A 21331-nucleotide genomic window follows, 5' to 3' on the forward strand; every position below is an offset into this window, starting at 1 on the left:
CAAATAATAATATTAAAATAACAACTACACCATCATTAAATGCCGATTTTTATTTTCCAATAAAAACTAAATCAAATGTGCCTCGGGTTTGTCAATGATATGGATCTATGTATAATAAAAGGATTATTATACGGAATAGCTCCTATAAATTGTGGGTTTCTTATCATCAATACAAAAAAAGTAATGAGACGACTACGTGATGTCATTTGATTGACACATTGCGAAGTATGTTGTACTAAGTATGAAGAGAGAGAAAAAAGAATAGAAACCTACTTACTAATGTTATAAATAATTAGGGAATTGCTTTATTTCATAAAATATGTACATATAAAAGAAAAAACAAGTTTTGAGTGAGGAGTAATAATAATACATTTAGAACATGTAATGTAAATTATAATTCGCGAAAAATCAATTTTTCATGAAATAACATGATAAATAATCTACTTCTACTACATAGCAGGAGTGTGTGCAAAAGGGGGATGGGGGAGGGGAAGGGGGAAAAGGACCGGCGTGTCTTTTTGTATTTTCCCCTTTGCTTCTAGCTTACGTGCGAGTGTGTCTAAGCGTCGCTTTCCCATTACTCCTGGTTTATTTTATTTCTATGTTATGTTAGTTTGAATTTGACCCTCAACGACGTTGGTGTGTGTCGTGTTTTCCGAATTTATATTTCATTTATAGTACATAGTATTCTTACTTGAATAAGATTCTATTTTAATACATAAGAAAATATTTTGTGATCATCCCTCAAGGAGATTCATCATCCATGATTGCATTTAGTCTGTTAAGGACAAAGAGTTAAAGTAGTGTTACGTCCTGCGTGTGAAACGCGTGCTTTTGCCGAGGTAAGACAACAAGGAATTGTGCCCTAATGTGTATTTTTTGCACATGTTCATGACTATTTCCTTGCGTGTACGGATATTATTATTAGAAAGCAGGCAGGTGTCACAAGAGGATTGGGAAGGGGGGATTTGACGCATCCTCTTGTTGGCAGTGACTAACTGAAGGCTAAAATATAATTTATATAATTGTACACATAAAATGGGAAATAAGTTGAACGATTTCCAAAGTTGACTTTGTCCATGAGGGTGATGAGACTACTCTGTCCTTGTTTCTTAGTTAATATGTATACATCATATCTGTTCGTCAGTATTAAAGCAAGCTAAAATCAATTTTCTTAAAAAGTATATTATTCTTTTCATAACTATTGTCCGTTTCTTTGAACCAACTATTCGTGCTAATCCTTTGGAGACGCCTCAAATTGCACTTAAAGTAGCAAAATTTCACCGTCACAATTTATAAAATTAGAAATTAATATATGTTAAGCAACTAAAAGACCCATAGGGGGCCACAAACAGCCCACTACTAATTCTCACTAAGTAATATTTTTTTAGCAAAATTGTCACAATAGCATCAAAATACGTACAAACATTGAAAAATATTTCCCAAATGAAGGAATTTTTGAAAAATTATCCGTCTGTGAAATTTTTTAATGGGAACCCAGAGAAATCAATTTTTGAGGATTTCTTTTATAAAAAAAAGATTATTCGTTATTCAAAAAATTTAAAAAAAGTTCAAAATAAGCAAGCCCCCAAAAATACAATCAGGCAGACACTTCGAACAGGCTCTGCCAATTCGCCTTTTTTATAATTTGGCCTAAATTTGAAATAAATATGTATTTTATAGGTTTTTTTATGGAGCCATTTTTGATTAAATTTAATTTTATAGGTTCAGTGACCCATTAATATATTTTAAGTGTCAATGCTACCCATGATATATAAAGGTTGGGCATGCCTGCTCTAAACTATAGCTAACACTCTTGGGTAATTCTCAAGACTCAATTCATCTCAGAAATTTGAGTATTAAGTCCATAATTGAGCGAAATATGCCGATGAAATATTGAGGGGTTTATATTTAAGAAGTAAAAAATCAATAAGAGATTTGTTATCTCAAAACCGAATATGAATCAAAATATTGTCTTTATTTACAAAAAAAGGATGTATAGAGAATTTTCTCATTTCATTGATATTGGTTAAAGATTGTTTTAGTGTTGACAGTACTCCACATAAAAGGGATGGGGGAGAACAGGATCGTACTCATAGCCATCGTGTATGTTGAAGCTGTTTTTAATTTACTTCACACTTTGATGACTTTGATTCGTCATTATGTCATTCACATTGTGAATGCGCCAACGATGCATAGAGTGGATCTAATCAAGAATAGAATTACTATGATAATGATAGGCGTATGTACATAGAACGAGCGGAAATGGGGGCTCTTTCCAGGGTATTTATCTATGAATATACAATTTTAAATAATCATTATATTATTATTCATTTTAGATTTGAACTAATTAACTTTGTTTTGTCTAATTATGACTCTGAATATCTCTGGCAAGTCTCCAATGCTTACATATTCTATTTCTCCTGTACACATTAATAATTATGTATCTGTTGTGTTCAAGTTGTAACTTAAATAAACAGGAAATTGTACAAGTTACAATTTGTACGTTTCATAAGCCCATATTTAATTACAACATTGGTCCTCTTAATTTTTATCTATTAATTGATGTTATCATTGTCTTTTCATGCAGTAAAACTATGTATATATTTAGGAGAACTGTGGGGATTTGAATCTTGCGATGGGCTATAGAAAACTCATATTTAATTAGTCACTTTTATTAAAAAAGTCAAAAATTATAACATGGATTGTTATAGAAAAATAAACCATTGTCCTCACTTTAATTACTGAACATCATTCAAGAGGTGGGAACAAGTTCTTATACTGCAAGTCGAGTCTCAAGTCTTTCCTTGTAAGTTCAAGTCCTTGATTAATTTTATCGAGTCCAGCTTGAGTGCTCAAATTTCTTTCGATCTCATTTAAAGTCCAAAATTAGAATATTATTAGGTATATAGTGTGAGTTAAGGCTTTTCTTTGAGTTCAGTATAAAATAGCCAAGTCCTCGAGTCGCAAGTCTTTGATTGGAAGATCCTGTCAGTTGCAAGTCTCGAGTACAAGTCCTACACTGGTGTTGGAACGTATTTGCATTTGTTGGAGGGGGGTTGAATTATATAATTATGACGTCATCTGATTTGGAGAGAAAACGGGGTTTAAAAAATATTTGTTAAGTTATCTTCTTAAAAATAAGGTCATTCAACCAAATTATGCAGCGAAGCAACTATTTTGATTACTGAAATTTTATAAAAAAATTACACTCCCCCTATTCAAAAAATGATATTTATATATAATTCTGTGGACGCCCCTGCAATGGCCCATAAGGTTTTACCTCCTTCGTTAATATATCGATTAATCATGGAATAATCATTAGTTTGATTGTCCTCATTATAACAATTAAATTCTTCATTTAAAATGATTGACCTAATTTGTTGTTTTCAACTTGTACAATCTGCTTGTACAAGTTACAACTTGTACAAAATTGCAACTTGTTATTCTTAGAGCTTAATATAAGTTAAAGTGAGCTTTAAAAAAGAAAGAAATATATAACACAAATAAATATCAGTATGAATAGATATACATTTACAAGACACAATGACCTCTTCTTTGTTCATATAATATGTAAGATAAATTACACCTGATCTCCACAACAAAAAGAGTGATTCAAATAAGTGTCACGATTCGAAATGAGGATTCATAAAGTGTTTTGTCATATTTGTTGGTTTAAAAAAATATATGAATGAAAAAAAAAAAAAAAATGAAATTTCATGAGAGTTGAAATAACATCTACCTTCATAAAAGTAGCCTCATTTCTACATTCACAGGCAATTTTTACCCCGTTTGTTATTTTTTCTTTCTACTTCTATTTGATATGTAGAGATGGGATTTGTGTAAGAGCACCAAGAAAAGACAGGAGCGAGACATATGGTGTCCCTGAATTAAAACCTTCGATAATATCAGGTGTCTGTTTTATGATTTTTGAGGGAGAAAATGAATTACTAATTTGAAGAGGAGAACCTTTTGAAGGGCGTCCGCAGGATTATATTTTTGGAAGGGGAAGGGGGGAATTTTTTTTTTTTTTAAATATTAATTTTTAGTGAAAAATTACAAATATGAAACTTTTGAAGAAAAGTTTCTAAAATTAGATTTGAAATATTAAATTTTCGGAGGAAAATTTCAAAAATTCATAAGTAAACAAAGAAAATTAAATTTTTTGAAAAAAAAATTGAAATTTTTTTTTTTTTTTTTTTAGAATTTTACATTTAAAAAATACATAATATATATTATATTTTTAGTAAATAGCAAAAAAATCCTTAATGGGAGGTGGGGCTACAGCCCTTCTTACCCACACCCTGCGGACGCCCTCCTTCTACAATTAAAATAGTATGATAGTAGGGAAAATATTATAATTATATTTAAATTCATATATATTTACTTTCAAATCAATTTACACCGAAGAGAAGCGATCACTCTTCTTTTAACACCCTGCAACTTATTAAATAATACAAAAAAAAAACAGAGCACATTCATCAACCGCTTCTCCTTTTCTAATCGCTATATAATTAGTTTTTTCTTTACATACATCCCTTCTTTAATAATATGTGGTTTTATGGTGTTGAATGTATGTATTTGAGGGAAGAATCTTTATTTTTCTTTCTTGGGGTAATTTTTAAAAGAGGGGTTTTAATAATTAATTAAGACTTTTTATTGATGAAAAAAGAATGTATATAAATATCAGAGTTGTAAAGCATACCTTTCTCATTTATGTCCGTATCCACACCTCTGTTCCAAGAGTTTGCCTGGTTTGGTATCTGTACATCCGAATCATTTTTTTAGATAATGGTTCCGTATAGTGTATATCTGCACCTCGGTATCATCTTTTTAATTAATTGAATTTCTATACCAAAACTTTTTGATAACTTTGAGTAACTTAATTTAAATTTATAAGATACTTCTTAACTTATAAATTTTTTGGGAGAAAATTAACAACAATAGGCAAATTATGAGACCTCAGGGGCTTGCCTACAGTTGATACTCTTCAGTTAGAGCTCTGCAATGAGCCTGCTACAAACTATTGGTCTTTAGTGAAGTCAACTCGACGATTTTTAATAAATAAAAATCTGAAACTGAAGCTACATAAAAATTATGATCCATCACTACTTTTTAATGTTGGAGGTTTTGATAGAATAAACAAAATACAATATTTGTGGATTTGATACGGACATATTTCACTTTAGTCATACCGTATATCTGTAGCATTATTTTCAGGGGGTTCTGAATCCATTTGCCTATACCATATTTTGGTTCCTTATCGGTTTTGATACTGGCATTTTCCCCTCGAAAATACTGTAATTGCGAATCGAAGTTCCTCCCTAAAAAATGTCATCTTCTACGCTTATGGAAATCATGACCACAAAAATTTAAAGAATTCACAGATATAGGCATCTTAAAACTTGATTTTTAGAAAAAAAAAAATATTTGTTCGGGACTTTAGTAGGTTGGGTGGAAATTTTCCGTATGAAGTAAAACTCTTTTTATTATGTTATAAAGGGGAATTTTATTAATTAAATTAGCTTAGATCGCTTTAAAATATTAAAGTTTAGCATATATGCGTTGCCGCCCCTCAATATTTGCTAACAAAAAATTTTATGATTTAAAAATGCATTAGCAAAAAGGAATAAAGTTAAATACTATAGATGCTTGCGTTATGGGATTGTATTTGTAATTCGGATTGAGTTCGTATTATTTCATTTATTTATTTCATCCCGATGTAAATGGTCTTAAAACAAAACAATAACATATAATATAGATATATACATCTTGATATAGATAATTAAAAGAGTGAAACATTCATAGAGGGGTTGTTATACCAGATATTACTGACAAATTAAAAAGCTTTGTAAAATTGTGGAGTCCATTAAAAAGTACAGTTTTTCATTAAAATAATTGATAGATAACCGATAAAACATAATACCACTCTTCAGTAAATCGATGGGCTTTATCTGCCAATCCATTTTGCAAATCATGATATTTTTTTTTAATTTGACTCAACAGATTCCTTCCGATAGTCGCCTTTCGACCCCTTCGACGAGCCCAAAAAGAAAAATCCAGGACTTTTCTACCAAATTCAAAATCTCTAAAATCAACGATCCAAGTTTTCTAAAATTAACTGTTATCATACATTCCGTAAAAATATGCAATGGTCTGTCTAGTTTTCCACATTTCATGGAGCACAACTTTCCTTTCGGTTTTTATCCTGTAAAATAGTTGCACAATAAAAACTTGTTGATGATAAGAGTTTGTAAATTTCTACATACTCTATCTCCAACATTTTTGAAAGACCTATAAATGTTTAAAATCTTTTCCTTTCTCTCTTTATCATCCAAGCCCGCACAGAGCATTTTAAAAATAGGACATAACTCAGGGCTAAATTTGGAAGAAGTCCCTCTAAGGTTGACTTGAAATATAGCTCTTCCTACTGCTAGTGGTAGGCTTAGGTTAAAAGTTGTTTGTGTTCGTTTGTCAATGGGGATCTTTAACTTATTCAGTACTTTAGCCACTTGGTATGCAATGTATTTGTTAGGGCCATTAGTCCCGCCGTCAGGTGATAATCGTTCACAATATTATTCAGCAGCTCTTTCTACTGCTCTCACGATTTTTCTTCCTCTCCTACCTCGTGGCAGTGATCCACCTTTACGAATATCCACGTCCTTCAATTCAGCTGAGGAGAAGGATTAAGTTCGTATTAGTATTTCTTATATGACTTCTTTCTTATACAACCCCTATCCCCTTTTGAGTGTCTTATAAATGTTTCGATAAATATTTTTATTAAATATTATGGTCAAACATATAATAATACTATTGAGAGGGATACCAGGGGCGTTGGCTGAAGGGTCTGTAGCCCCCTTAAAAAAATAAAGGGATTTTTGCTTTTTACTAGAAATTTGTTTGCTCAGGATGAAAAATATAATACAAAAATAGGGGTAATAATTTTTCTCAAAAAATGTAATTTTTTGAAAGTTGTTTTTCTAAAAATTGAGTATGGAAATTTTTTTTTTCCAAAAATTTTATATTGGAAATTAAATTTTGATTTTTTTTTTTACAAAAGCTGAATTTTTGAAATATTTTTGATAACCATGGATTAAATTTTTTTTTTAATTATTGTTATTTTAATTGTTAATTTATTGTCTACATTATGGAAGTAAGGTTGTATAACTATATAAAACATATTATAGTCATCGATATAATAAAACTAGCCATAAGAAATATACATTTTGATAGAAAGTAAGGTTGATGTTCTTTTTTTTCTTTTTTTTGCTGGTCCCATTTTGATATACAAATACATAGCACTAGAAACTATTCGAACAACCCCAAAGACATAGCCTTTTTTTCATAAGGTATAATTTATGCTATGGTAGGAATTTAGCTTTATTGTGTGAGCTCATTACATGTTTACTGTAGGCTTGGATTCAGATACTGGAGCTTACTTTACGGATTCTACCGTAGTAATTGACATTCCAATAGGGATTAAAGTAATTAGGTGATTACGGGACTTTATATGTACTGAGTTGTGGTTTTTTTGTTTTTATTTACAGTAGGGGGTTTACCGTGCATTGTTTTGGTTATTTCAGCTCTTGACACTTATTATGTTGTTGCTCATGTACATGGACCGTAATGGCCATTAGGACGCTCTCTTAGGTCCAATCAAAGTCTCACAAGAGCTAAAAATGGAAACACTAAAAGATTTGCTTTCAGCTTTGATTTTTCACATTTCATTATGTTCTCAGTCATAATTATAGTTTAAAATCAAACAAGGTTTAGGAGCGATACTTGCAGAGGGGCTCCCGTAGGATATTGGGGGGCAGCTTAGTGTTTGAATTTTTTTTGGAAAAAAAAATCCACAGCTCTTCACAAAAATTTTATTTTACAAAAGTTGGTTGTTTAGGCCAGCAAAATGGCCGACATCTTCAATGTTGACGTCACATGAAAACACTCTATGTGTGTGGTTTGACTTAAAAAATTATTGGGGGAAGGATACTTGGTTTTTATCTCTGGGGGAATTTTCAAAAAAGAGTTTTATTAATAAAGACTTTTTAACAGATGAAAGGGGAATGCTTATAGTTTATATATACAATTACAATATTATGAATATATATTCAATGTTCTTACATTCATGTACGTTCTTGAATAATATTATTTAATCAGGTAGGGACCGAAGTGAGGTGAGTTCAATTGAAAGAGAAGGATAAATGGATGGTATTTATGTTTTTGTAGAAGACCTTTTGTGTATGTGTGTGAAGATGTTTGAAAGAAGAAACGCTAAACGGGAGAAGGGGGTCGGAAGGGGTTGAAAACACACAAATTAAGATGATTATTGTGTTTAAACTCACGCATATTCTTTCTTTCTTGAGACATGAAGAAAAAATAACATTTTTCTCTCTTTCAAAAAGTAAAGAAAATAATAAAAATATCAATTAGTCTCTGGAAAAAAGGTTACAAAGGGTTTAGTTATTGTTATTCACATAACATATGTATAATATGTACATTTTCCGTCACCACAAAAGCAAGCTAGAATCATTTGTCTAAAAATTAATTATTTATATTGATCTACTGATAGATAATTATCCTTCCTTGCTATCAGTGAATTATTCTAATTAATCCTTTGAAGACTCCACAAATTCAATTTAAAATAGTAAAAATTAATCGAGACAAAGAAATAAGTAGAAATCAAATAAATTATATTTGAGAGGACCATATCGGGACTAAATTAAGCTTGATATGATAAGTGAAGGCTTCAAACAATAGCTAATTTTATTGAGTATTTCAAATCATCCCAGAAATTGGAATATAAGGCCTATAAATAATCGAAACGTGCTCGGAAGAAGTTATTCTTTTGAATTCAATGTGTGTACGTTCACGTCCAGGTGATTCCTAGAGAAAGAAATATACTTTATGTATATGGATTTCACCAAAGGATTCCTAGTTTAGATGGAGTAAATTTCATACAATAATGTTTATTTATACTTAAACAGTGAAACTTCATCTAACCAATTAAAGGAACATTAAAATAAATAAAAAATATTGGGCAGTTTATGTATTGGACATATCTCTTTTTATTGTTTTTTGTTCAAGATTATTTTTATGTTGAGGCACCACATATTTAATGTTCTTTTTTTTCTTACAGGGATGTATATTTAGAGACGTACTTGAAGCCCCTTCATGCCTTACCTCCTGGCAGCTAATCCCAGCTCTCCAACGAGCTGGGTAAAAATGGAAACAGAAAGTGTTTTTTCTGGGAATTCCGAGAATTCATCTCGTGGCTTCAAGGCACATAATAATAGTGCCCGTATCGGTCGAACTCTTCCCTCTCTTCCAAAAGGAAGCTCCTATGGTAACTATGCCATACCTCCAGGTCATGGACATCGCATCCCTCCGAATGAAATCTCTTCGCATAATAATCTACTGAATAATCATCAAATCAATCAAACCCTTCCTGATTTGACCTCTGTACAAACCAGCAACTCCAGCAGTAATACCCCACCTCTAATGTCGCCCATCATGAGTAACTACTCCCTTAGTAAAAACATAAATCATCTTAACCTTAACCTCATGCCTCGGACCAATAGTGGACTCTCAAGCCATGTCTTCAATAACAAATTGGAGTCTCCCTTTTATCATACGACTGTCACCATGCCGGATCATGGCTATCACTATCAAAAAGATCCAGCGTCTGAGAGAATTGAAGTTCAAATTCTACCGCAGGTATGGTTCTAAATTACTACATAATTAGCCAGCCCTTTTACCGCAGATTTTTGCCATTCTCAATCTCATTTTACTTGTTTTAATGGATTCTTTTGATCAATACCTCAAGGGTTGAATTTTACATCATGGATAACGATTTTAAATTATCATTTTTTAAGAAAAGGCATTCATTAATTATTTTCAAATGCTTCTTAAAATAAACCTTTTTAGGAAGGATTATATTTGAGTGGGGCTTGGTTTTTGAAATTTGTTTGATAAAAAATCACAAAAATTAAAAAAATTGTCAAAAATAATCACAAAATTAAAAAAATTGTCAAAAATAATCACAAAAAATTCAAAAATTGTCAAAAATAATCCATGTTGTTTGACTAAAAATTTCAAAACTCCACAGCTGTTCACAAAAAAAAATCAAATACTAAGTTTTTTGTTGAATTTTTTGTTTTAGTGAGGTTGCCGATTTAGAGGTATTCATGTAAGTATTATTGCATTATCTAGATTCAAGAGAAAGGAATGATGATTGACTTAAGATCATACTACTTTTTGAATTTTTGTCAGGAGCATCAGCCTCTTTGCATGTCTAATGAGAGCTTTAAGCTCCTACTCAAAGGGGATTATAATATTTTTTAAATATATTCCATTTACATCCATATATCCTATTCACTTTTTCCACCCGTCATCTTATTAAATTCAATGACTTTATATTTTTTCTCTCTTTCAAACTCGTTAGGACAATGATTGGGGTGACAACACAACCACAGTAACTGGTCTGAGCGATCTAGCCTTCCCTTCTGAAGGAGGAGGACTCCTTGGCGGCCTCTCAAAGTGGAGTCCTGATGAAAACCTTTTACACGAATCCGGATGGCGATTTTTGTGCCAACGCTACGCAGGCTCGTGGTTCTCTTTAATCCTTTCCATTATTGCCTTTTTGAGTCCTATCCTCATGGTCATACTCCCGAAAACTGGAGCACTGGGATTCCGAGAGAGTCAACTTCGATGCGAAGTGGAGTGTGACGGCACTCTAATTAGTTTTTCATTCAAACTCCTCGTTCTTCTCCTTGGAAGTTGGGCTCTTTTCCTCCGTTCACCACGAGCTACCATGCCAAGGATCTATTTATATCGAGCTTGCGTCTCTTTCCTTGTTTTCATTTTTATATTCTCATTTTGGCTATTTTACGGCGTGCGGGTCCTAGAAAACCAAAGACGTAGGCGTATTCAATATTATGATGTTGTTTTGTATGCTAATTCCATGGTGGATGCTCTTCTCTTTGTACATTATCTGGCAATCATATTCATGGAAATCAAACATCTCACGCCACAGTAAGGATCAAATCTAATAATAAATAGTTAGCCTTATCTTTATTGTCATATTTGTTCTATTATTACAGATATTATATCAAAATAGTACGATCCCCCGATGGAGAATCCCGCTGTTATCCTGTAGGTCAGTTTAGTATACAACGGTGTGCCGCTTGGGCCTTGGAGAAATACTACACGGATTTCCCAGTGTATAACCCCTATTTGGAGAGACTGCCCACTTCTTCTCACCACCATCACCATCATAGCCACTACAAGGGCAGCAGCAATGAAGGAGACTCCTCATCATCCCCTCAATCCTTGGGTGGAGGAAGTGGATACATTCCAGGGAAGAAAGGATACCGTTATTTCGATGGAGATGTTCTGAGCACCATACCAGAAAAAGTAAGTGACTTTATTTTGAAATTATATTTAAATATGACAATATCATTAGAAATCTTAGAAATGACGAGGTGTTGTATACAAGTGTAGTAAGTATATTTCTTCTTCTATCACATTGAATTGTATTCAAAATCTAATTAGAACATTCGTATGTGCCCATAAAAGACGTAGAGTGACTTTCATGATTTGTTGCGGTGTTATAATTATAAGTCCTTCTTAGACTCCAGGGGCGTGCAAGGGGTGGGCTGGCCCATTCCAAATTAAGGAATTTTACCTTCTTACTGGAAAATATTTTGCTCGAGATAAAAAAAAATTATGCAAAATTAATGATAAAAAATTTCTCTCAAGATTTTTTTTAAAAAGTTATTGGGCCAAATTATGCAGCAAAGCAAAAAATTTAATATTTGAAATTTTTTTCCAAAAAAAATTGATTTTTAGTGAATAGCTAAGGATTTTACAATTTATTATAAATAGCTGTGTATTTAAAAAAAAAGAAAAATTAAAAAACTTTAATTTTATGTGAAAAGCTATGGATTTTAGAAATATTTTTCCCAAAAATGTAATTTTATCGGAATAGCTGTAGAATTTAAAAAAAATTTAATATTTGAAATTTCTTTCGAAAAAAAATTAATTTTTGGATTTTTTTTTCAAAAAGAAATTCGAACCCCAAGCGCCCCCCTCCTAGAAAAAAATATAATCCTGCGAACCCCCTACACTTGAGGATCGAGGTTGGAGTAACTCTTGCCATGACCTTGTATATTTTCTTCTTCCCCTTGTCACAGCTGATTGTAGCTGATCTAATGAAACGTCATGACAGCTAAACTACTCGATCCAAAAAAATATTCCAATTCTCAGGGTACTCATGTTGATTGTCCTTTTTTTTTTGTGTTTTTTTTAACATGCCCAAAATACCAACAATTTTCATCACTATATATCCCTTCTGACTTTGCATTCAGCCCAAAGTTGAGGCCTTTTAACTACTCATTAAAGATCAGAACCGATGCCTCTTCGAGACGTGTTGCCCTATTTTTCAGACAGTTGTAATGTGCAGGGCCACTACCTATTGACTCTAAATTACATATTAACGAATTAGAGTTAAAAGAAGAAAAAAATCAACCCCTCCATGCATATTTATATGATTCTTACTCTTAGAATTAATTTTGATCCATTCTTCATGGATTGATTCAGGGAGGTCTATTTACCTTCAATATATTATTTATTTTCCCTGGGAGCGATTTAAAAAATTATCCAAATGATAACGTACGTGCAAAGTATATTAATAAGAAATTATTATGATTCACATCTAGGACTGATTATAATCATACCTAAATATAAATATGTTTAAGTATTTTTCTTAGTGCAATTTTTCATCCATTAAATATGGGCTATTTAAATTACATACTTGAATTGATCCATCCATTTCTATTAACTATGAGAATAAACGGCTATCATTATCTCATGGGTAGATGTTTGAGAGATAGGGCATATTTTACAGAATATGTATTATTTACGTAACCATGCTCTAAGAAATACCACGAAATCTCAGTACCTACCTACAACGGAGTTGTATATATATTGAATTACCTTTAAAGATTAAAAGAGAAAGAAACACTAATTAACCTTTTAAATACATTCACCTAATATATATTTTTGTTCAAAAATATATCTATAATTCTTTGTCGTCTTATTGTTTGACTCTGAAACTCTCAATAAAAGTGAGGTGTATTACATCACATTAGAGATACCTTTTGGAGTAGTGTTGTCACGAAGTAACTAATGAGTGGCGGGCATGGGTTTTCTGAATAGGTGTTACGGCTGTTTGTAGCTGATATAATGAAACGTCATGACTACTTGTCTTGAAAACATTATTCAAATTGTCTGGGTTACAATTTTTTTGATTTTAGGTTTCTTTTTTTTAACATGACCAAAATGCTACAGATTAGTACAACTATACACATATGTCAAAACGGTTAGTCGACAATAAATAAATATCCGAATACTTTAATTAAAGTTTTCTCGACGACGAAACATTATCCCAAAGGTGGTTTTTTAGGGTATTTCGTAGATATTTTTCACATTGATGTTCTAGGTAGTGTTATTACACGTACCCGTCTTTAAAAATTACTCTCTTGGGACACCTTAATGTGGGCCATTGGAAAAAATAATTAGCCATCACTGTGTTAGAGCAGAGGCGTTCGCTATATATATATTTTTATTTTTTTATTTGAGAGTGGGATGGGGGAGTCTTGGTTTTTTTTTGTTTTTTTGCAAAAAGTCCAAAAATTTAAAAAAATCGTACAAAATTTCAAAAAATCCACAGGCTATTAACAAAAAATTGCAAAAATTTAATTCAAAAGTTCATATCTATTTAAAGCAAATTAAATTATTCGAAAAAATATTAGAAAAATACCAAAATCCATAGATATTCACAGAAAATTAAATTTTTCGGAAAAAAATTAGAAAAATTAAATTTCGAATTTTTTAATTTTTTCAAAAAAATTTCAAATATTAAATCTTCTAGTAAAAAAAGAAAAATTCCTTAATTTGGTGGGGGGGGAGCTACAGCCCCTCCATCCCAACCCCTGCGGACGCCGCTTCATAATCTTGTCTTCTACCATGGTATGATAAGTTATGCCTCAGCTATCCTCGTTTTTCAAATTTGTTACTTATTTTAGTCAAGCATATATTGTTATTTTAATATTATACTTTTTGAGGCAACCTAAGAAGTACATATAGCAAAAACTGTACTCAGATTTCAATAATGATATGCAAGGAAGAGAGGTGAGATGTGGATTTCTTAGGAGTTGCCTATTATTCCGAAGAATTCGTTCCACACACCTTTTTATGGTCTTACAAAGTAAATTAAACCCATCGTCAGTGAACTACCGCCTCCTTGGTGGTCTCCTTATCAATACTCTCGATCAGCATCTATTTTAATATATTAACTGTCTAATAACGTTCCACTGCATAAAAAATTATTGATATATTGTTATTAATAATGCTTTACACATTTTTCTTTACCAGGACTTCAATAACCGCTCAGGAATGATGAAGAAGGAGTCGCACAATGAAAGATTCTATGAAGAGTTTGAATATGAAAGACGGCTAAAAAAACGAAGAGCCCGGCTCATTACAGCCACCGAGGATGCCTTTGCTCATTTAAAAAGACTCGAATACGACTCAAAAAGTAAGACTTTTGTTAATACGTTGTTTGTTTGTTTTTGTTCGTCATTCATTTAACAAAAAATAAAAGGAGATTTACATTTTGACAAAAAATATTTAAAGGTACTTTTTTACTCTTACGAATACCTACATATTTTTACGTAGGGACAGGCTACTTCTGTTAAATGGGTAGTAGAGTGCCTTTTTTTATTTAATTTTAATATTTTGTATGTTTGAGGGATATACTCAAAAAATGTTCCCTCTGTTAAAAAATGAAGAAAAATAAAATTTTCCTTCTACTAATCAATGTTTAGAAGTAGTCCGTGCAGGGCCTTTAAAGTTTATAAATTTCACAGTTTCATGGAAAAAAATAATAGTTTACATATTGCAAAAAAATATATAATCAATAACTAATTTAGATGAATAATCAATCTTTAAAATATTTGTCAATAATTTTCCTATAATGTGATTATTTTTCTGATAAAATGGCAAATAGGAATTGTTTGTAGGGCTTATAGTGAGCACTTCTTTTGTACTTTCCTTATAACTAGGGATATGAAAAGTGTCTAAATTCTCGTAAGTGTGAATCAAAAAGAAAAGTGTGTGCTGGAAACTTTCATGTACGACATATCTACTGACAGAGATCTCTATCAAAACTATGGTGCTCCTTGCTCCCTGAATTGTAAAATATGTATGCAGAAATAATTAATAAAAGCCCCTATAGATATATTAGTTAGTGTTGTACTCGAGTATCCCTCTGATGGCGCAATTAAGGCGCAATAAATCCCATTTTTGGTCCCCGATGAATTACTGTAGATTAAACTTGGATACAACATTATACGCCCAAAACAAAAATAGGATGGACCCCTAAGATTTTCGCCAAATGAAGAGACAATTAATTATCTTCGTGAACAATTATTTTGCAGAGCAAATGTTGAAAAGTAAGCTAAAAAGTACAGAAAAAATGTATTTTGTCTTTGTTAGGTCGAAGACATTTCAGACCACCCTTACACATTATAAGATCTAAACTTTGGTTAATAAGCAATTTGTAACTTATTACTTGACTCATTCATGACATTCCATGAGAGTAATTAATCGTCGTAGCGCCCTCTATGTACGTATGTGTGACTAACATACCTATGTACTATTTGTTCATAATCCATTTAAGAAAAAATGGAGACTTATATTTTGACAAAAAAATATTTAAAATATTCCTACGACTACTTTGGCTTTTAAGAGTACCTTCATAATATATTTTGACTTTTTGACGTTGGGTACCCATGTATTCTATGTAAAATGTACATACCACAAATTCTACCTAAAAGTAGACTTTGATATTTAAGAAAAGAAAGAAAATAACGAAAAGAATAGTTGGGGGAGCAACACTCAAACCAAATGGTTTGGTTAGTGGTTTTTATCTTTTCCTTTGAAGTAAATACCTATTTACTTTCTATCTATCCATCTATATTATATTACATATCTAAGGTCAATTGGATCCCAATATACGTATTTATTGGGACGGATGTGAAGATTTCTCATATTTTTCTCACAATTTTTACCTGATGTGTGTTTATTTGGCATGTTGGAAGTACCTATTATACACCTATAGATATATTAGTTAGTGTTGGTACTCGATCCGAGACCGAATTTTCCGTGAGTGTCCCAATATTTTTAAATATGAATCTTATTCCTTTAAACCTACATTTTATCCCCAATACTTTTCAGTCTGCTCCTGAAAGGTTACATCTGATTATATGCAATTCTTTATCCATCTTGATAATGCCTTTTTAATTTAACTAAATTAGTTAAAATTAAAACGCAGGGGAGATTTCCACACTCAAATTCAACATTAATATTTGTTTTGGGTTTCGATTTCGAAATTCTAAATGGGTTTGATAAGTAGTGGGCGGTGCAAGGTCATGGGGTCTGTTAATTTACTCAGCTATGACTAAACAGAATAAATTTGTTAAGAAATATTTTTTGCGTGATGATTACGAGTCAAAAACGAAACGAAACAATATTTTTCATGATTTCGTCCGATTTATATAAACAAACCTTTTCTTTTCAGACCAATATAATGACTTGAATAAATGTTACAAAATAAATATTGGTCGGCTGCTATTAAAATTTTTGTAAGAACATAATAATTATCTCCAAGTTTGATCTAGAAAGACCTCGTATTAAAATAAATTCTACATACAAAAATGTATAATGCTTGACTATTTTTTAGGAAAAGTAATTGAATTAGTTTTCTTAGTCATGTTTAGTAAGTTGCTTAGTTTTTCAACATGGTTCGAATTTCTATTACGCCCAATTCAGACAAGATATGATATGGTAAAGAAATAATGTTTCAAAATTTCAGCTTCCTTCGAAGTCATCTTTAGATAGAACATCTTGTTCAAAGTTTGAAAGGAGTTATTTATTTCGTCAAAAAATATTAAAATAGAGTATTCATCCTTATTTTACATAATTTAATTATGATATACATTTTTCTAACCTATAAAAAATATTTATTAGTTTTTATACAACAGCTAACCTATGGGCCAAAATGAAGGAATAACATAAGAACATTTTAATCTTTATTTTCTGACAAATATAAAAAAGTCTGCGCGCTATACGCGGATCATCAAATTTTCCTAACTTTTTTCTCTTTTTTTTCCCATACGGCAGTTTTAGAAAAAAACCTTTTTGAGAATTTTTTTAGATTAAAAAAAATGCCTACCAAAATTATGTGATGATATATAACTAAAAATCCATCTTTAGTATATACCATATATTCACTAGTAAAGAGTTTTTGCCTTTTTTCATAATTTGATCGATATGTGCGACCTAAAGATAACCTCAAAGGACAATGCAATTTTGAATTAGTAATTTTCATACAATATGATAACTTTTTTTGCTCTAACTGTAATATAAATTCGTCAAAAGTTGAAAATCAAACTGCTCCACTGTCCATTTTTTTTTCGGTATAAAAATTACTTTACCGAAAAAAAAAATCGATCTTGGACTGAGTCCCAACACTAATATTTATATACATACCTATAAATAAATGATCACTACTTTTTTTTTTTTTTTTTTTTTGAAGTAATTTGGTATACATACAGCTAATATTTTTCAAGTCTGGAAAATATTTTTATTGAATCCATTAATACACCGGACGGACGACTCCTTTTCTCTTTGTTTGCAAGAGGTCTTCCAAAAAAGTTAATTTACTTCATAACAGTTGTTCTTAGAAGGGACTTTGTGGGCGGTTCTGTTGCCTATTTTAGATTGAAAATAAACAATTTTTCAAAATAAATAAGTGTAATAATATATATATATATTTGGAGAATTTGAATATTAATTCTTTTTTTTTTGTGGGGGGACTTAATTACAGGCTCCTGTAAAATAATGATAAATATCATTATTAATAGAATTTTGTTCCCCCCCTTCTACGTGTTCTTGTCGTCATTAATGAGAGATTCACTACAAATTACATATATATACCTATATTGTTACTCATTTTTAAACGCTTTTTAAGCACTCATTTTTCATTTTTTTTTCTTTCTTTACCACAAACCACAAGTCCCACAAGCCAATGATTACTTTGACTAAATAGTACATACTTACCTATAGATGTAATACATTGACTTCAAACATAGATGTCGCTATTTATTTTGTAATTTGCCTTAATTTTATTTAGTCTTAACCTTCAAAAGACAGCTGTCAACTTCAGTTTGTGAGTTATTGTCCTACGTGTCAGTACGTTACTTTTGTTATTTCTTAAACAATGGATTTAAAAAAATTTCCTATTATATTTTTTCCAATGCTTCTTGATGGTAAGAAATACCGTTCAAGCATAGCAAAGACTTGAAAAGTGTTATGGGGAATCTCCTTCACAAAGCTGATTAAAAGTTGTCTATAACTGGGTTTTTTTTTATCCGTAGTATTTAAAAAAAAAAAACCCACAATATTTGGATACTTTGGGAAAAAATTTAAAATATTAAATTTTTAAAGAAAAATTTCACTAATTAAATTTCAAATATTTAATTTTTGGAAAAAAAAAATCAAAAATTTACAGTTATTCACAAAAAGTTAAATTTTTTGAGAAAAAAATTCAAATAATGAATTCATAGCCATGTACGGAAAATTAAAGTTTTTGAAAAGTGTAATTTCAAAAATTCAGAGCTGCTCACAAAAAATTAAATTTTTTGAAAAAAGTTAAAAAATAACTTTTTAATTTTTGGGATTAAAAATTAATTTTTTTGGAAAAAAATTTCAAATATAATTTTTTTTTAAATTCTAAATAATACATTGTTGGTAGAAAAATTTCAGAAGTCCTTTAGATATTTATAGAGAATATAATTTTTTCGAAAAAAAAAATTAAATTTTTTGTGGAAAAAAATGGATAAATTAAACTTAATTTTTAATTGTATATTTTTGAATAAAAATTATGAATATTAAATTTTTTAGCAAAAAACAAAAATTCCTTTTTATATTTATATTTCTTCTTTTTTATATTTTTTTTTTCTTTATATATATTATATTTTTGTGTGGAGGGGGGGAGGAGCAGCTCCTCCAGCCCATCTCTTGCTGACGCCCTTGAATCTTTTCAATCTCTATTGATTGAAAAGCAATGTAAAATGTTTAAACAAAAAAAAAAAAGGGAATAAAAAGTTGATTTTATGCGTATTTGTTACTTTTTGTTTCTTCTATGCAAAATATTTTAGATAGTACAAAATTGTAATTTGATAGAATGTTAGCTTTAAGTTTAGTTTCATTATATCCGGAAATATCTATACGTTTTATTTTGTTTTTCAGATCCAACATCACCATTAGATTCCTACGAGGCTGCTCAAGCCATATTCCCTACCATATCACGCCCTCTACAAAAATATCTACGAATTACACGGCAACAGCCTCGTCACACCATGGAATCCATTCTTAATCATCTATCCACCTGTCTCAAATTTGACATGTCACCCAAAGCCTTTTTAGAAAAATACATAATCACCCGTCCCGTCCTTCAGGTTAGAGAAACTTCTTTTAATATTGTATTTTTGTACACTCTGAATTAAAATATGAATTAGTATTTGATTCGAATAGAAATTTTCTAGTTCGACGAGGGCCCGAGTTTTGTGATTTTCCACAGTTATTGCAATACGGGTTCTCCTAACATATTTATATAAATTTGACTAATAAGTATTATTCGAATGTGAAAATAAATTAAAGTCGGGTTCGAGTCATTTAAAAAAAAAAATCAACCATAGTAAAGTCGAATCTTACACGTACATTAATTAATTTAATCTTCTTTTTTTCCCTACTCAGAGTGACCGTGAGGATAAGCCCGTTCAAACATGGGCCCTCATTTGCGACATCCTTCTCTCTCGCTCCATTGGTCCAGGGATAATTTTCCAACTCCGTCAAGGAGACATTTCCCTCCTTTGCCAAGTTTCTCGTCTTCCTCACTTTAATATCACAGAAGAGGTCATGGAGTCACCTGGAAGTACTTTTTTGGTTAAAGTAAACTCTGAAACTCCAGTCTAAACTTTTTATAAACCCTATAACGCCACACGAATCATGTTTGAGAGCTAATTTTTTGAATCCAGGATTTGAGCAATTGCAAATATATTATAATTAATGGGACATTCAACATTAAAGAAAAATTGGATCTTGTACGTAAAACCCTCCAGTACATTACAAACGCATTATGTCATTGAAAAAGTACTAAAACCACATCGAGTGTGGAAGGCAAAATTGTCCTAACTCAAAAACTACTAATGTCATCCTTAAGGTCTAATATTTAATTTGAATACTTTTTTAAAAGTATACAGACCGTTGAAATGATTTTCTCAGATCCCATTTATTGTAAAATTTGGAAAAAAGAAAAAAAACATTATTCATAATGAAAAAATTGAGTTTGCATACTTAATTCTGTGAAGTAAATATTTAAGATACAACTATTTGAATTTAAAAAATGCTTAATTAAATTACCAAAAATTCAAACATCTTGTTTTTCAACATGGAAAAAATTCCAAGATTTTGACAAATTATAAAAAAAAAACATTTTTACTTTTAGAAATGAACCAGGATTTTAACTTTAAGTTATCAGAAAATGATGACTTCACATTAAATTCGTGGGCGTTCAGGGATAAAACTCGACAACAACAGCAGCCGTGATTCTTACCAAAGTTTTGTGTTTAATTTTTTTGTTTTTGCCTCCCGGGTCTCTCCTATATTTATATATACTATGTACATTGACTTAAGTACATAATATCTAGTCCTTGATAATAAGTTAATTATAACGTTTTATGTCTATTCTTTTTTCTAATGTTCATTTGTATTTTTATTCAACTTTGGCTGTGACTTCTTATATACATATTATGCAATTTACATGTTAACACAATCCATTAGTTACATATCACGTGTTGTTAGTTATAAATAAATTATCTCTGTTTTTTGCATACCTAAAAAAATACTTTTACATCGAATGTTTATTTTTTTACCTCACCTTTTCGTTCTGCCAACTTAAGGCTATTTCTCTATCAAGGTGGGTTACCACAGGTTTAATGTCGCAGGGCAACCCCAAAAGGGTGGTTGTAGCTCCCCCCAAAGTCAAGGAATTTCTGCTTTTGACAACAATATATTTTTCGTTAGGATGAAAAATTATCTATATATATATAATCCTGCAGACGCCCCTGTGCCTAAATTTCCTTATTTAGGAATGCAGTCGACCAAATCTACAGATAGGACGGGCTGTGTGCTTGGGTCCCGTATAAGT

General features: G+C 30.9%; 1 protein-coding gene across 2 annotated transcripts; it reads left to right on the top strand.

The window, feature by feature from the left end:
• Window positions 1-551: 551 nt before the first annotated feature.
• On the top strand, window positions 552-21026 carry LOC121129231 (vang-like protein 2). 2 transcript variants are annotated; one of them, XR_005868375.2, is made up of 8 exons: window positions 612-842; window positions 9137-9714; window positions 10442-11031; window positions 11100-11412; window positions 14434-14596; window positions 19372-19580; window positions 19879-20344; window positions 20630-21026. XR_005868375.2 is itself a non-coding variant. In XM_040724940.2 (7 exons), exons 2-7 carry the CDS (start codon window positions 9172-9174, stop codon window positions 20095-20097), a joined length of 2037 nt encoding a protein of 678 aa, XP_040580874.1. In that variant the 5' UTR covers window positions 552-842; window positions 9137-9171; the 3' UTR covers window positions 20098-21026. The 2 variants fall into 2 exon arrangements, 1 of the variants encoding a protein (XP_040580874.1); XM_040724940.2 differs by having other exon boundaries at window positions 552-842; window positions 19879-21026.
• Window positions 21027-21331: the final 305 nt, after the last annotated feature.

This window comes from Lepeophtheirus salmonis, chromosome 14 (genome assembly GCF_016086655.4).
Source record: "Lepeophtheirus salmonis chromosome 14, UVic_Lsal_1.4, whole genome shotgun sequence".
In the NCBI taxonomy this organism is placed as follows: domain Eukaryota; kingdom Metazoa; phylum Arthropoda; class Copepoda; order Siphonostomatoida; family Caligidae; genus Lepeophtheirus; species Lepeophtheirus salmonis.

Coding starts and splice junctions, on each gene's coding strand:
- LOC121129231 (XM_040724940.2), top strand. CDS start 9,172: ATGCCTTACCTCCTGGCAGCTAATCCCAGCTCTCCAACGAGCTGGGTA. Junction 9,715..10,441: donor AAGTTCAAATTCTACCGCAG/GTATGGTTCTAA, acceptor CAAACTCGTTAG/GACAATGATTGGGGTGACAA. Junction 11,032..11,099: donor ATCAAACATCTCACGCCACA/GTAAGGATCAAA, acceptor CTATTATTACAG/ATATTATATCAAAATAGTAC.